The sequence below is a fragment of the Bombus pascuorum genome, chromosome 2 (assembly GCF_905332965.1).
Source record: "Bombus pascuorum chromosome 2, iyBomPasc1.1, whole genome shotgun sequence".
Classification (NCBI taxonomy): Eukaryota; Metazoa; Arthropoda; class Insecta; order Hymenoptera; family Apidae; genus Bombus; species Bombus pascuorum.
The window spans coordinates 18,478,588-18,495,985 of NC_083489.1; the positions used below are offsets into that span (position 1 = coordinate 18,478,588).

At 36.9% G+C, this 17,398-nt stretch overlaps 2 protein-coding genes across 7 annotated transcripts in view; one reads left to right on the forward strand and one right to left on the reverse strand.

The window, feature by feature from the left end:
* Nucleotides 1-1,333: 1,333 nt before the first annotated feature.
* LOC132916817 (CDK-activating kinase assembly factor MAT1) lies at nt 1,334-2,967 on the reverse strand. The gene is made up of 2 exons (XM_060977167.1): nt 2,554-2,967; nt 1,334-2,496 (listed from the first exon to the last, which is right to left on the reverse strand). Exons 1-2 carry the CDS (start codon nt 2,675-2,677, stop codon nt 1,658-1,660), a joined length of 963 nt encoding a protein of 320 aa, XP_060833150.1. The 5' UTR covers nt 2,678-2,967; the 3' UTR covers nt 1,334-1,657.
* A 1,833-nt stretch (nt 2,968-4,800) lies between these two features.
* The window catches only part of LOC132916820 (lachesin-like), a 61,921-nt gene continuing 49,323 nt past the window's right edge, over nt 4,801-17,398 (forward strand). For 4 of the 6 annotated variants that reach the window (XR_009660202.1, XM_060977172.1, XM_060977171.1 and 1 more), the window contains exons 1-4: nt 4,802-5,904; nt 6,991-7,160; nt 9,545-9,755; nt 10,226-10,353. Coding sequence is in view for 4 of the 6 variants with exons in the window: in XM_060977172.1 (XP_060833155.1) it covers nt 5,865-5,904; nt 6,991-7,160; nt 9,545-9,755; nt 10,226-10,353 (549 nt within the window). In the remaining 2 variants the exon portion in view is untranslated. Of the gene's footprint in view, nt 5,905-6,990; nt 7,161-9,544; nt 9,756-10,225; nt 10,354-17,398 lie in introns of all 6 variants that reach the window. The other 2 variants (XR_009660203.1, XM_060977173.1) reach the window with 1 other exon arrangement.

Below are 17,398 nucleotides of genomic sequence, written 5' to 3' on the forward strand. Positions count from 1 at the left end.
AAACTAACAAGTTGTTTAATTTGATTGTGTTATGATGAAAAAACCTCTTTTCGTGACATTAGTAAACATCGCGCGTCGTGATGAGGCGACCAACCTTTCGGAACATTGTTGACGGTATGTTATCGAGAATATAAGGAACATTCGATTTGCGCGCAAACTCACTTTTCCTTGAACTTTCGCATTGTGAAGTTCGAAAAAGAGCTTTTGTTTATTTATTAGTGGTTTAATTATTAATTTCTAATATTTACACTATTATTTTATCATACTTAAGTTATTAATTCATAACATTAAAGTCAATAATTTATAACATTTTAACTATTAATTATAACAATTATTTAATTAGTTTATGACAATTTAATATTAATTTAATACAATATTATCAATTCGTAACAATTGAATTAATGATTTATTTTATTTTATTTAATATGAACCAAGCTTTTGAAATCTGTTAAATAATCTTTTATTTTTAAATTCATTTTTTAATTTTAAATACAATACTTAATTTTTTATTTAACTAATTCATAAAAAATCAGTGTCAATACAAAGTGTAACTATTAAGTGTCTATGAATGGAATGTAACTCTCCATGCCCGCACAAAATCAAGGAATCAAACCATATTCATAGCTTTGAAGTTTTGAATGCAATCAAATCGAATACAATGCAGTGAAATTTTGTCATCCATTAATGCGTATTACATTTGGTAAGTCGAGTTGAATGTTCAAATATGATTATTTGAGTCCACATACTCACAATTAACTCCCTGGAGTTCTACGATATTCATACACACTTCAATAACTAAAAGTTTTCAAAATATTTTTTCCGAGATCCATAGGATTTTATTTTTGTCTTAATGAATCTCAATTTATTGTCATGACTTATAGCATTCTCTGGTTTCGAAAAAAATCATTCGTAAAATTATTGGAGAAACAAATATAATGTGGTTAAATATCCTTAACAATTTCCTGAAGGCTATATTCTGTACCCTTTAACAAATTAGATATTAAATTATAATTAATAATAACTTTTGTTGCGATTATAGCATATCCTGTTCTATATTTTATTTATAATTTCATACAAGACTTCTAATTCAAATCAGTGCTGTACTAAACCAATAACGTTGCATGCGACATAGATTAGGCGATTATCAAGATGTGAAATTCAAAAGAGCATCGAATGTCACGTGTTTGTGATTGATGATTACACATTACACAGTTAGCAATAGTTATAATATGTACATATTTAATCTTAACTAAAACCGCTATTGATGTTGCAACACAAACAAAAATTTATCCTTCACCCATGATAAGGAAACAGAGAAAATTATTAACATATATTGTTATTTTTAACAAAATGAATTTTATTTTGCATAGAAACGAAAAAATGATTGTTTCTTAATCTACGCACAGGTACTACAGTTATGTAGTGTTCATGTTATAATCATAATATACAATATATAATACTAAAATTATATAAATATACAAGGCACATATACCTTTAACTTCTGATTATATCACATATACGTAATTAACTTGGCATGTATTACTTATTGAGTAACAATTTATCAGAGATTTTGGATTGTATGTGACAATTAGACGAATGGTATCTTATATATAAAACTAGAGATATGGTTTTCTTGGTATTAAAACAGTTTGTACAATTATACAGTTGTAAATTCTGTTTGGCTCTGTGAGGGATTGTGATATAAACCAGCCATGGATTCTTGCAAGGCTCTTAAGCATGCAACATGTGCTTTAAATCCACCTGCCCTTTCTGCTGAGGATTCAACGCGTACATGAGAAACGTATCCACGAGCTTGCAATTCTCTCCAACTAGGAGGTGTTGGGCCATCTGTCCCTTGTCTAATAGGAGTGTAACAATACAGAGGACCTTCTTCGATCTTTGGTATGGGCATGTAACTCTGACCTCCCTGATTAGTAAATTTAATTCCTGTACTAAATTGAGTGACTTTAGCAGGTGTTGCTTTCTGTTCTTTCTTAGATGCTTGTATAACAGAGGCAAATGTCTCTACTATGCTCTTTGCATTTCCTTCTGAAAATGTAAGCTCGTCTATTAATGCTTCCTTTTCACGGATCTTTTTCTTTTTAGCTTCAATTTCTTCTTTAGCTATTTCCAATCTTCTTTCCTCCTCTTTCTGCTTCTCTAACTCGATCATCTCTTCCAATTCATATTCGCTTCTACCAATCTTAGATTTACTTTTTGTTATTTGATCTTTGTTGTCTCTTTTGTACTGTTCTATTTTCTTATTTGTTTCTACTACATCAATATTATTAGCCAAGTTATATATTAATGTCTCAATTTCTTCTAAGTAATCATTGTATTCTCTTAACGTTGCAAAGTCCTCCTCTTTCTTGTTGAAGTCTCTAAGAATTCTTTTCCTGATGTTTACTTCCTTCTCTACCATAGGGTCCTCGAATAATTGTACACGGAAATTCGCTCTTCTCAGAGGAATTTTACATTCGGGACATGATCCAGAACCTACAAACATTACATGATAAAATTCTCTTAACGATTACGAAGCTCAAAGATACTAACCTTTCAGAAATAACAAATCCACGCAGCTTTCACACAACGTGTGACCGCAAACGTTCACCATCATTTTCAATGATGGATTTCGATATTTGGTAGTTTTGCATCTCGGGCAAGCTTGATCATCCATTTTTGCGAGGTAGGGAAAACAAGTACTTAAACTTATAGGAACCACAGTTTGTTTTCACAGACCGATCGATCAGTTAAAGGGTAGAAAAGTTCACATTCCGACGTATGACATAATTTTTAAATTCTAATCAATTGAATCACTCCGTATAGCTAAACAGCCAAAATACGATAACATTTTTATATTTGGATGTCGTAGCAAAGGATTCGTAATATCGTCATTCCGTGACATAACCTATAAAACTTGAAAGTTCACGTTACTACCATCTTGAAATTTGAAACTCGAATCACAATCGATATTGCAACATCGAATAATGAAGCTTCTACTATCGAAATCATTGATATCCAAAATGTTCATAACCAAACAAACTAAATGCTTATTAAACATAATATATAATATTTCCATAAATTAATTGTCATATATAATTAATCAATTAACTGATTACAATGCAACATTACGATGTAGTAACGAGTTTATAATGTTATAAGATACAAATTCTATTATAGCGCTAAATAATTGTTTATATCATCATTTTTAAAGAAATGTTTGTATCAGATCGAAGAATAATTTCAATGTAGTTCGAGGAATTATAGCTGTATTTCTTCGTTTTTATTCTTTGCTCTTAAGCGCCTAAACCGTAAATAAATTAGAAGATAAACTTATCGGAAAAACGTGCACTGCATGTTTTACCATCGACTGAATCTGCGCTTTTTCCACTGCTTTCGATCATCGCGTACTGTTACGTGATTACCGAGGCAAAAAGAAGAAAGAAAAGAGGGAAAGAAATCTCTCACGAAGAGAGAAAACTCAAGTCGAATCCCTTGATACCAAAGCTGTACGTCTTTTGTGCGTTTCACTTCTAACGATTTAGGGCATCGATTTCTCTTTCAATTCCATCGTGTAAATTATACATTAAAAAGCAGCAGAAAAGGGACGCGATGCATGTCCATTATACTCGACAGAACAAAAGGGGGTGGTGTGCTTTGGTACTTCCTAAAGCTTCTCCTTGTTTCTTCTTTCCAACGACTGATACTACAAACGCCCATTATTCAACCTCTTCTTGTAAAACCATCTTGACGTTCAGTGAAAAATGTGCAACGACGTTCCTTAAGTAAACGTAGATATACCCAACATCTGTCCCGCTAACACGAAATATCCGAGATTAGCCAGAATCTTGTTCCATGGAAGATTTCCTAAAGTGAGCACCCTATCTCAGTCTTTTCTCGTCCCAAGCAGATTCACATAATGTCTCCTTTGAACGGCAAATTTTCTCGAGATTTACGCGTATCGTTTGTATCTATACGTATATACATATGTATATCATGTATCTAACATACTTGTATCTATAACACGCTATATAATATATACATATTTAAAGGATGGAAGTTTCAATCATTAAATTTGAATAAATACAACAGAAATATAATTAATAGGTTTTCATTAATTGTTTATTAAATTTAATAAATGACAAAATTCAAAAATCCGAAAATGACGAGAAGTGATTTCAATTTATTTTGAAAATTTATTTATCAAACGTACGTTCAAAGAGGTCATGGTAATACATTGATAGTTGCAAACACTGCATAAACGATAAATATTTTGGCATTTTTAAAGCGCGCATTACGATGAGTATAGTACGACATTCGATAGCCAGGTCCGAGCAATTTCAATGATCAAAAACATTCGAGGAAACAACCTCGTTTTGTTTACTGTCTTTCATACGGACCGCGATCGAAGCGATAAGCTCGATCCAGCCCGTTTACGTGGAAAACGATGCAAAAGACTGACTCTTCTCTCTCTCTCTCTCTTTCTCTCTCTCTTTTACCTTTCTCTCTTTTACTCTTACTTTGCGTTGCGCTGCATGAAATTTGTTACGGTGCATAACGTGTGTTGGTGCGTGTGACACGTGTACGACAATGACGACGACGAGGACGACGATCGGTCCGGTATGGAATTCGATTCTTGACTAGGGATGCTGCACGCTCACCCCGTTATGCATCGTTGTGTGCGTGCCTGTAATAGAACCAAAGGGATACGCTTGCGCCGGACGATGTCTACCCCATCTTCCCGTTGACTTCGGGAGAGGGAAAGCGGGGCGTGTGCAAGGACAGATGGCAGGGCGTCTCTCCCGGGCCGTGTCGCATGCACTGTCAGTTTCGCTCGGATACTCGTACACGAGTTTTATCGTGCTCTGTCTACGCTCGCCGCGCTCCTTGTTCAACATACTAAACTCACTAAGGAGAGAAGATCCATCCGCGCACACGCTTCAGACGCATACTCCTCTTTTTCCAATTCGTTCGACAACACGGTCCATGAATCAGAAGAATTAGATCATCTACTTTACGTTAATCGTTCGCTTCGTTTAGTAACAAAATACGAGTAGAACGTGAGATTACGCTTAGACTTCTCTGTTTTTTCCACCGCCCGTTGCTACGTACAGAAGAATGAAAATCAGTTGAGATCGTTCGATTTGCATAGTAGAATATATATTATAAGAACACGGTGTACAAGTCGTCGAATGAATATCCCTTTCTTTTAGTTGTTTTTGTTCCTCAATTTCAAAGAATTTCAAAGAAGTAAAAAAGAGAGGTTTTGTTCATCTATGTACCATTGGTCAATTAAGTAGTTCACGGATAAAGACACGTTCCAGCGGGAAGAGAGAAGCACTAGTGTCACGTAAGTGGGAGCGAGACGGACTATTATGAGGAAGAAGTATCGGGGGCGATTTCTATGCATGCTAACGCGTAGATCTCGAATAGCGGAGACATAATGGCGACATTCAGTGAAAAACTAAAGGAAAATCGGATGCTTATCGATTCGTATCTCTTTTCACGAGTTTGATCTCTACACTAGTCTTTGTATCGCGAAATGCTGTATCGAACGCTCGATTTTGGATTATTGCACCATACCAGGGAGAAGATTAAAGCATCGCGGTTGAGATGGATCAGTTCGATGGAAACAATTGATAAGTGAAAGTCTGGTCTCGAGGAAGAGTGATCGCGGAGAACGCGAAAACTCCTTTATCTCCCACTATCTCGTCTCATATAAACCTCGTATTACTATTCCATTCCTTTTCCTTTTTCCCATACATCTCGCCGGTTGAAACAAAGATTGTGGTGGATTTTTTTGAAAAACGCGACGGTTCTATCAAGCGACATCGTGGACCGAATATGAGAGAGAGAAACAAAAAATGAAGAGTTTATTTTTTACTCTGGGTCTATTGTTTTCGGGTAAGTGGAAATTCATCAGCCACGTGTTTAACTGTTCAAGGCGGATTGTTTTTTGAATCGGTTTGCGTAATCGTAGTTTGCCCGAACAATGATGCTTTTTAAAACGATTTAACTGAATTTTCACCCCGCCACTCAACCTCGCCCCCGTGGTTTGAAAAGAATTTCCCTTTGAAAAATTGTTTAGATTGAAAATAATAGGTAATGAGAAAAAGAGGTAATTTCTCGTGTGTATACCCTGCTGATTGCAAGCGGTATGAAACAGGGCGAATAAAGCACGCCGTTTCAGGTACAACGAATACGAATATAATCGCGGTTACACGAGCAACGACGGGTACTGCGATGAAAATATTGGGAACATTCGTTATAATAACGCGACGGCTGCTGCTGCTACTTGGGGTGCGATATATTTTTCCACCGGGATACGCACAAAAGAGAGAAAAGTGACGGAACGGGTTGCCAGCGATAGTTCACTGCCACGTATTATGAGATAAAGTAGTTTCTGAAACTGCTGCGTTGAAACTTTACCGAGTTACTTTAATACTGTATGACGAAACGTAGGCAAGGTCTATGTCCGAATCCGAAAATAGGAAATGCACGTACATGTGTACGTGCAGATATACATATGTACGTATGTATTATATACGTGGCCTTTTACCGCGTACCACTTCGGGACACGTTAAAATGATTTCTTGCCACTTCTGGCCCGTATATCGTACACGCCTCCTCTGGCGCGTACGAGAGTTCCGCGGTAAACACGAGGAGTTAACAAAATTCCGATAACGAATGACGAAACGTGGCGAACATTTCCTCTTTTCTCTATTCTACTCGCGATTTCCGGCCTTATAGCGGCTCGCGGTGCAACGAAGCACGGGAAATAATCTTTCGGGTCAAAGAACAATCCACCGCAATCTGGAGATTGAAGCGAGCCCATTGAAAGCTGCTTTTCTCTGCATTTATATGTGTTTGTTTCTATGTATGTGTTTGTGTGTGTCCGTGTGTATATATATATATATATATATATATAATCTTTACATGTACGCGCGCGAGGTTGTTTTGGTTTTGTTCCGTGTATGTTTCTTCTTAAAGTGCAAAGACTCGCCCGGAGCACATCCGATTCCGAGATGCACGAGAATCGGGCACTGGAACCACTCGACCGTGGACCTTACTTTGACATCTCAGCGTCACGGAATGTCACCGCGCTGGTTGGCAAAACGGCCACCCTCACCTGTCGAGTACGGAATCTGGGCGATCGTACGGTAGGTAATCTCTCCTCTATTAAAGATGCGAGTCACGTGGTCTCTGTCCGCGAACGAGATTATCGGCTGTCAGCAACGGATAGAAATTCGATAATTCGCGGAGATTTTTCTCTTCGTAATTACTTTCGCTTGGAAACGTTAATGGGATGGCAACAGCAGCGTCTTTTAAACTCAGGTATATGTGCTCGATGGAGTTAATGACGATTTTGAAAGAGAGTATAATGCGGTTGTGTTTCTGAAAGAGAGAAAAAGGCGAAAGAATCGATCTGATATATATTGCATAATGTAGCGAAATGTACAATTTAAGTTCGGCCATTAGACAGTTACGGTATAACGGAGTCGAAGTTAGCTATCGCGATACAGATAGGTACAAGAGCGAAGTTTCCTATTTCTTTTCTATCGTTCGTTTTTCCGTTACATATAGTTCCCCTATTTACCGGAGAAATTTAAGTAAAACAGAAAGCTTTGCTTTTTTATAATACGCACGGCCGAGCAGTTTTTATTTCGCGCACCCTCCACTCCTTCCACCTATCCCGTCTCCTTTAATCCCTGTCCGTGCTTCCTCTTCAACCTTTCTTTCACGAAGCACCGATAACGCTGTACAGAGTGCACTTTGTTTTCAAAAAAAGTTTCTTTTTTTCTCTCTCTTCGTCTCTTTTTTTCCGTTCTACCTTTACTTCTTTCTATGCTGTTGCTGGGGTCACACAAGTCATAAGTCTCTCATTAGAGAAGAAAGGATATTATGGTGTATCGAAAAAAGCACTGTCGACGTAACAGGCATAGTCGAGAGCACGCGAAGAGATCACGTGTCGTGCGGTAAATGCACATATCAGGGTTCCATCAAGCTACTTACGGGATCCGGTGCATAATTCATCGCGGTACACGCGCGTCTCCTTTTCGAAAGTCTACTGCTCAGTCTACCGGTTCTACCGAACGCTATAATTCTCATGCAAGCCTGGGCAACCCATCTTCAGTCAGCTTTAATTGCAAGTAACGTTTTAAGTTCTACTTGAATTTTAAATAGTTACTGGTTAATTACAATTGGTCAGGATACGATGGGTAAGGTCTTGAGTAAGTGCGTTTTATAAAAGTCTAACAAGGTGGCGTTTCATTCGTCTCCGTATATATAGCCAGGATCCACGGTTATCCGTCACGTCTTTTTCATTAATATTCCTTTGTGCGATGACGACGTACCGACGTACCGACGTACCGATTATCGGTATGTCCTAAATACTAATTTGTAGTCTATTTAGAAGCACACACGAGCGCGCGCGCATGTCAGGGAAACGTGGTTTAACGAGCCAGAACAACAAATGGCATTAAACCATCAGCGTGCAATCAATGACGATCGCTGAAGGCGTGAAGTACGAACGTTTTACTCTGACTCTATGAAAGAGAGAGAGAGAGAGAGAAAGAGGGAGAGAAGGACAGACAGAGAGACAGAGAGTCTGTATATCGAATGATGCATATTCAACGGTTTTCATGTACATATATACACACGTGCATATCGGATCGCATTTTGTTCCGGTATGTGTGTCGTATACGTGAGACCCACACAGACAAAAAGTTTGTCATGTAGCGGATAACGTTAATAATTATTTAGTCGACAACAATCGGTGTGTCCAACTGATGCAAATTGATGTTTGTGAATATATCAGGACGCGTTACAGGAGCATTAATTACAGTTATCTACGCTGTCGTTGTTGTCCTGGCAACATCACATTTCTTACGGTGCGCACGTGTACACACACCTGTGATACGTGTCATCGGCGCGGAATTCCCATCGAGTGGTTTTTACGCGTCAGATAATATGAGAATCAGAGAGATACGTTACACAGTTTTTTGAACATTCCCTGGAAAATACGGTACAGTAAATCTCTATGATTGTCTGTGTTTCCTTTTTTTCCTCTTTCCTCACCCCTGGTGGGAGGAAAACTCTATTGTTCGAATTAACATCGATACGCGTATTAGCCACGGCTTAAAAAAGCATTCCTCGGTTATTCGATGGAAAAGTCAACAAATAATCGGTATATACGACTATCTCTCGGTAGCCGATAGAGAATATTATTTAAACCGCCGCTTATCGGATATCAGAGATGGAATCAATTTCCAGCAGTTATTCATGCGAATTGATAGTTAAACGCAAGTGTTTGATTTCAACTTTAAATAGTTTTGCACGCAAAATTACACGTCGATGGTCGTTTTATTATTCAACGGCATCTACTTACACATGATAGCACCGCTGGTCACCATTGATCCGCTTTCAAATCTGCTTTATGCTCACCTTATGAGATTTGTGCTTACTACGTGTTCTGATCCTTTGTATGCTACAACACGTGTATACGTGTATATATATATATGGCGTGTGCCTGTCCTGTATGTAGGTTTCCTGGGTAAGGCACAGGGATATCCATCTTTTAACTGTTGGCGTTGAAACGTATACATCCGACCAAAGATTCGTGGCATCACACTTTCCCAGAACCGAAGACTGGACGCTCCAAGTGAAATATCCTCAGCGTCGTGATTCCGGGATCTACGAGTGTCAAGTGTCAACGACACCACCAATCGGCCATTCGATGCATCTCTCCGTCGTCGGTAAGTTCACATCTATACTGTTCTTTACTCTTCATTCGTGTGTTTGTGTTTCGCAATCTTCCCGTCGAATCAGCCTGTCTCTCTTGTTTCGTCACCGGATACTCGTTAATTTCATTTCAGTCGAACAGCTATTGAATCGACGACCAGCGTGTCCATAAGCAATTGTACAATTTGCCGCGTGCAATCAAGCGTAGCTATAGAGAATTCTTTCACAATTTTGACTTTACTGTGAATTTCAATTAAACAGTTGTTTTTTTTCTCGTCAATTGTACGTGCAGCCAATTTGTGTGCACAACATCGCCGCGTGAATTTCACCTTATGAAAGAGGAACATAGCGTATGTTTTATATATTCCCTTCCTCATTGGCCGGTTCAGTTTCACATCGTTCTTTTCTTGTTTATTTTTGTTCGATTCGAAGAGAAATTATTACGCATGGCGAGTCATATTTTCCTTTATTTTCTATTGTCCAGAACCCGTCACGTCGATCGTTGGAGAACCAGAGATGTTCATAAACAAGGACAGCACCATGAATCTCACTTGCGTGGTACGTCACAGCCCCGAACCACCGACTGCCATTTATTGGACCCATGACCACGAGGTATTGCATTTTTGATATATGACTGTATATACGTGTGTATACATTGTGTGTTTGTGTGTGTTTGTGTGTGTTGTGCAAATCATTTTATGCCCTTTCGTATAAATTATCGCAGAAAAAGAAAGAGCCGAAAGTAGGGCGGGCAGAACGTTATTGATCACCATTAACGTGAGACACGGATAAACGTATATAACTTTAATCCCGATCACAAGAACACGGAATCGCGTCTTTTTCATATTTTCTGTTACCTATACCGGTATAGTAGTATCCGATTTAATTTCATGTTAGCAGAAAAATTCCCCCAATCATATAGAAACTACAAAACGATAAAGGAATAAAATATAGGGTGCGATGACGGGAGAGGAGGGTGAAAACAGAATTTTCTACGCTAGGTACAGTGAATTACGAAACATTGTTCGCATGACGCAAGATCAGAGTCAGAAGTGGTCATATCGGCCACTTAATTATGTAATTTTTTCTAACTAGGTTAAAGGAATATTTGCGGGAACCACCTGCCTCCAGAAGCAAGGTTAATTTTCCCAACCGCCACGTTTCCATTTTTTCTTTTCCTTTCTTTCTCCTCTCCCTCCCCTCCCCCTATTTCTTTCATACTCGTTTCTCTCTCTGTTCTCGTTTTTTTAATTTCCTCCCTGCTAACGAGTATCCTTTTATACACGTATTACCAACGAGGCGAGCGAATTCCCGCGAATAGACTCGAAATTATTCAAATTGTAGTTTACGAAATGAATTATTCAATTATTTCCCGAAGAAGCGGTCGCCACGCTCCACGGCATACGGAACGAGAACCGCGGCTTTCGTCCGTGTCTTTACAAATTTACGCTCTCACTGAATTTTGATCGCGCTGGAATTCCCGAAAACTCCTTTTCCTCGCTACTATCGTCGTCCTCGTTCATTTTTACGGGAAAGTTTCCTTACTCTGTTCTGGAACTGTATTCCGAATCAGGTAGTATTCAATTACGGAACGATTCTTTCTCTTTTGCGGTCCCCCGGTATCTTATATGTATCATTGATATTCAATTAGTGGTAGCCCATTTTATTATTCATTTCATTACCAGGTCTACCCTCTTAATCAACTTCTACACCCTTATCTCTAACAACTCCAGTATCTTAGAGTAGATTCTTCGCTTGAAGACAATGAATAAAACTATTTCACCAATTCGTCTACCTAATTCCTCCGTCTCAATACTTTTCGTTCGTTTCTCTCTTTCTCTTCATTTTCATTTTTTTTTCTTTTTTTTCCTCAAATCCTTTTGCACATACATCCCTCTTTGTTTCCAACCTTTTCTACATTCCTTTTTACAATTCCACCTGACTCGTTCCTCTCTTTTCTTCTTCTCTTCCTCTCTTCCTCTATCTCTTGAACTTCCTCCTGTTTCCCCTCCTATACACATCTGCCTCGTCCATCCTTTTCCCACCCAACGAAGCATTGTCTTTTCCGTCCATCCTTCTTAAGAGTGTCAGTTCTCTCTGGCAGCTGGCTCTTTGTGTACCACCGCGTCTGTCTTTACAATTCGCAGGCTTTTCCACTGTCTTTCACTCATTTTTACTCTCGTTCCTCTTCCTCATGCCCATTATCTCTGTCACCTTCCATGCAACAGAGCACGCCCACTTTCCCGCTCTATCCTTCGGCCCGGTATACGCAATTTTCCATCGTCCCTCCAACTGCTGTCCCCTACCCCCTACCCCACTTACCTCCTGTCCTCTCGTTTTCATCTTTTCTATCCCATCGTTCTCCTCCCCCTCTTCTCTCTTCATTCGCGTCCACACTCTTCATTCGTGTCCTCACTCTTTATCCCCACCATTACTACTCTAGCGTTCTCTACCTACCCTATCGACTTTACAGTGCTCAATGTCTCCCTTTTTCTCTCATATACCGTCCCTTCTTTGTCATTCTACCAACTCGTCCCTCCTCTACACGCCACCACTCCTCTTCACCGTTATTTATCTCGCCTATTCCCCCTTCAAACAGGCTGCTTCTGGTGTATCAGTTCCCTTCCCTCTTCCACGCATATCCCTCTCGTTCAACGCCAGACAGTGTGTCAACACCTGCGCTACACACACTATGGTCTTGATGTTGCCTTTCTTCCCTTTTTTCTTCCCCTTGCTTTCTTCTTCGCTTTTTTTCAATTTCCTTCTTCTTTTAACTCTTCGATTTGGATTAGGTTTATCCTTCCCTTGTAATTTGGTGTTTTATTTGTTTTATTTATTTGGTTAGAATAGATTTCTATTCAGGTGACTCTGTTGGTGGGTAAATAATTTGTATATATGTGATGTGTTGTAACATATGTGAACTTAAATTATATTGTGTAGTAAATTAGTCCCGTTGTTATTACATGTATTGTTGTAAATATAGAAACAAGATGAATTTATGTTATTAACCAACAGAATTGACGTTCGTATAACAGACTTTCACGTTAGTGTGCATGAGTTCAACCGCCAGCAGTTAGCTTAACCTATTAGCTGAGTTTAATGAGAAATGGCTATAATCAAAACATTAAGAATGAATCAAATAGATCGAGTTTCACCTTTGTAAATCTATTTTTCCAAATTTTCAGCTGGAATTACATTACGTATTATACTATACATATATACTATATCGTAAGTAAAGCAGTTATTATGTATGAAAGGTTAAGAATCCGTTTGACGAAGTAAATTATCTTCTTTGATTAATAGGTTAATTATTAAAATTTCGTTCAAATAAATAAAAGTTTTTTTCATCTATTTTGCGACTCTTTTGATTGTATATTTGCTTTAGTATTTTACGTTGTTACTTCTTGAGTTGTCAATCGAGTACACTGGTGATGAATATTCGTGGTCGTTGTAGGTGTTTCAAGGGAGGTAGTATTGTTTGAGGAGGGATTGTGAGTTTTGCAAGTTCGGTTTGGAGAAGTTTGCGATGGGATTAACTGCATGATTGTGTCGACGCGGTTTCTGTCGCGTGGGCCGTACTAGTCATGCATGCACCACGGCAAAGCGTGGATGGATATCTGGATTTAAAATCTTTTGCAAAATGGCACATTGCTATAGAGATATTAAGAATTGTTGACTTATATAGGGACTTGGCGATCAGGTATCTTTCTCTTATTCATAAAAGTTATTCTATACTAAGATTCTAATGGACATAAACTTATAGTTAGCAACAATGAAACAGATACTATTCACTTCATTGTATTGTATCGTTTGGTAGAAATGTAAAAAAATCAGTTATAATTATTAAAAAATAGCGTTCAATGTAGCAGTCAAACACACGCAAATTAAATTCTATTCTTTAACAATTATAATTAACTTTTGTATATCGCATCTATACATGTTAAAATATTATTACTATAGCAGTTAAATATACAAAGGACATGAAAATTAAAGACTTTCAAATATTATGATATTATTTTTGGTTAATGTTTCAGCATCTTGAGTTTTGATATTTTTTATACTTTTAACTGCAATAGTAACATTTTGTGACATATATATCTATATTTACAATGAGATATCGCATATTTTTTAAAATAAACGTAACGGATGAGATATTTCTTTATTTGTACAGTCCAATTTTTTAATAATTTCGCTGTACAGATTTATGTGCCACAAAAGTCACTAAATTTTCATTAAAACAGTTATTTTTTATTTACTATCTTCACAGTTGCAAAGATATTTTGATTGAATTGTAAAATATGTGTATACGAATTTGTAAGAGATGTTTTCTCTCTGAAGCATTTAAAAGTAGCAAGAAAATAGAAAAAACGCGGAGCTGTGCGGCGAAAAGGGGAAGTCACGAAGAATCAGTCCCGCGGGCGTTAACCAGACTTCCGGCGTAATTAATTTCCGATCGATGAGAAAGTTAGCGGAAGATTTAATGTTCCTAGAGTTATTACATTCCTTCCAAACTCTTCACCGGAAGTATAAGTATATCCCTTGGGAGGAAAATCCCTTCAAAACGATTTCTCTAATTATATCCTTTATCGAAGGTCACAGAAGTACAACGCCTTTCATAAGTCGCCAAACATTTGCCAGATTTAATCTTTTAAGTCATACCTATTGACATGGACTGGCTTATAAAAGTACTTGCTTGTTTATCATAAAAACTTTTATGTTCATATTGTATTTACTGTATAAAACATTTTAAAATTTTATTAGCATTGTAAGAAAACACAATACATGACATGATATGATAATGGCCTTTGTTTGAATAGAGGAGTGTTAGCAATAAAGGAACGCTTATTTAATTTTCATGGTAGAAGTGAAATAAAATATAAAGGATATATAATTTTCCATTCTTAACCTTTTTTCATTAATTCAAGCATGATTTCAAAAGATATAGTGAATTTTATTGTAAATAAATATTATTCACAATTTTCGAATGAATAGATAAACTTAACCTTAAAGTGTATATTGTATATCTAGGAAAGATAAAAAATAATTATCTATTTTTGATGTATATGAATTTTTTCTTGAACAAGTATATATTTTTTCATTACAAGTTATATAGTTTTTCTTAAAACAGGTCTATGATAAGATTTTTGAGATATAATATAATTTAGTTTTCCTTTTATTACACCCGGTTAATAAGTGTCAGCTTCATCTTGTAATTATAACGGTCATTTATCCCTAGCCTGAATGTATAGTTGGTGGAAGAGATATAGTGAGGTCGTAAATTAAAGTATTAATCGGCGGACCCAAGAAAAAGATTAATGGACTACATATCTCATTAAAAAAAGTTATATAATCCTCTGTTCTTTTCCTAGATCTAAGTGCATTATAGTTCGTATTATTATAGTATTTATTGCTAAAAAATGAATCCATTTCGAAAAGACAAATAATAATTGTTGAATAATTTGATAAACTGTTATAAATATCCACTGTGTTACTGTATATCGTGCTTTCTATATGTAGGGTCTACAGGACGAGTTAATCCCGTTACTCTCATAGTTAGCTAATCCTACTAATAATAACAATTTATATTACCGTGTTTTAAAAATATACAAATTGACGCATGGTAGTGATATATCTGATTTCTGAATGATAGTATATTTTTCTTACGTTACGACTACTGTTAATCTTGAGAAACATTCGCCATCTTCACTGCATACTTTCCTTTTATCAAGTTTATATGATTGAACCTAACCTATCTTGTTATTGCAATTAGATTACCGTTTTGCTTCTATAATTAGTTAATCCTATTAATGACTTGTATGCGCATTTAAAGATCATCTAAATTAACACATGCAACTGATGTGAGTATCCACCGCTTTATGAATTAGATATATGTATTGTATATTTCATGTTTCACATTCATCCTATTGTTGCCCTTCCGATTCTCCTAATTCCAACGAGACCGATTTCTTTTCCGTTATTATTTTCCTGTCCAATACCATTTCTACTATATTCAATAAGGCAATGAACCAATTAGTCGATAAAAAAACTTTTTCGATCTCCAACTTCCCCCACCACTACTCTTCCCTCTCCTTCCCCTCCTTTCCTCCTTCGACCAAAGTGCTCCACCTATTCTTTTTTCGTCTGTTCCAACTTCAGCAGCGTCCATTTTTACTTCTTGCTCAAACTCTTCCTTTTGTTATTTTTCCTCCGACCACCTTTTAGGCGGGTTTCCACTGGGGAGTTTCTCTTTCACGATTCACTCGACGCCCACCGTGGACGAGGTGACCGTGCAGAACGATCGGATTAATTTTTTTTTCTTCCCCTTCTTCTTCTTCTTCTTCCCCTTTTTTCTTCTTCTTCCTTTTCTTTCTTTTTGTCGTTGAAATCCATGAGGCTTATGAATCAATTTTTTAATCACTCGATTACATTAGTCATCAGTTCCGTTTCCGATATAGACATAGCTGCATTTCCTTTTCCTTTTTCTTTTTCTTCTTTTCTTTTTTTCTTTTTCTTTTTCTATTTTTTCTTTGACTTCTTCTTTTTCTTTGTCGGTATAATCCATAAGGCCTATGTATCAATATTTTAATCACTCGATTACATCAGCCATCAGTTTAGTTTCCAATACAGGTACTGCTGCATTTTATTTCTTTTTCTTTCTCTATCTTTTGCTTGATTTCTCTCGCTTTTTCCGTCGTTGAAATCTATGAAGCTTATGAATCAATATCTTAATCATTCGATTACATCAGCCATCAGTTTCGTTCCTGATACAGACGTGGTTGCTCTTTTTCTTCTCCTTCTACCTCTTTCTCTTTTTCTATTTTTTGTTTGATTCTTCTTCTTTTTTTTTTTTCGTCATTGAAATCTATGAGGGTTATGAATTAATTATTTAATCACTCGATTACATCAGTTACCAGTTCCGTTTCCGGTAAAGACAGGTTCTTTTTCTCCTTTCGCTGCCTATTACGATTACCTTTTCTGAACACTTCGTTAAACTTTCATGCCAACTACTCCATCTAACACGATCTTTCTCTCGTTCCCGCACACAGCTTCACTACATTCGCCTGTCGAAGTAAGAACATCTTTCGTTAGTTAAACATAACTTTGCTATGAGTTGTAAGGGTTAGGTTGTCGTTTCCTTCATTGTTGGAGTTGTGTTCTTCTTCTTTTGTTGGGTCACTGTTCGTTTGTTTTTTGAGAGAGAGATTTGAGGTTGGGATTGGTTTGATACACTTTAGGCTTCGTTACTTTTTTAGTAATTTCTGAAAGTAATATTTATGGAACGATACGAAAAGTGAGGTTAAGTAGAGTAAAATGTAAAAATAGATAGATATCGATATCGAGATTGAACAATTTTAGTACCACCATTCTCATTTTTGATTGTACGCAATACTAAAATTTTAATTCTTCAACATTTTCAAAATTTCAAATTCTTATACTTCTAAAATTCGTCATCGTGTAATGATGTCATGTTTACTCAAATTCTATGTGCTACTTTACTGCTTGGTCCTTGATTGGTTAATTACGATACTAAAAACAAATGAACTATGTTTTTTTCGGTTTTAATAAAACTATTCAACAAAATCATTTAATCTGACATCGAGGATAAATATTTCATAATGTGCATCGTGCACGTGCGACGTACAGCGTTGGTTTGAAA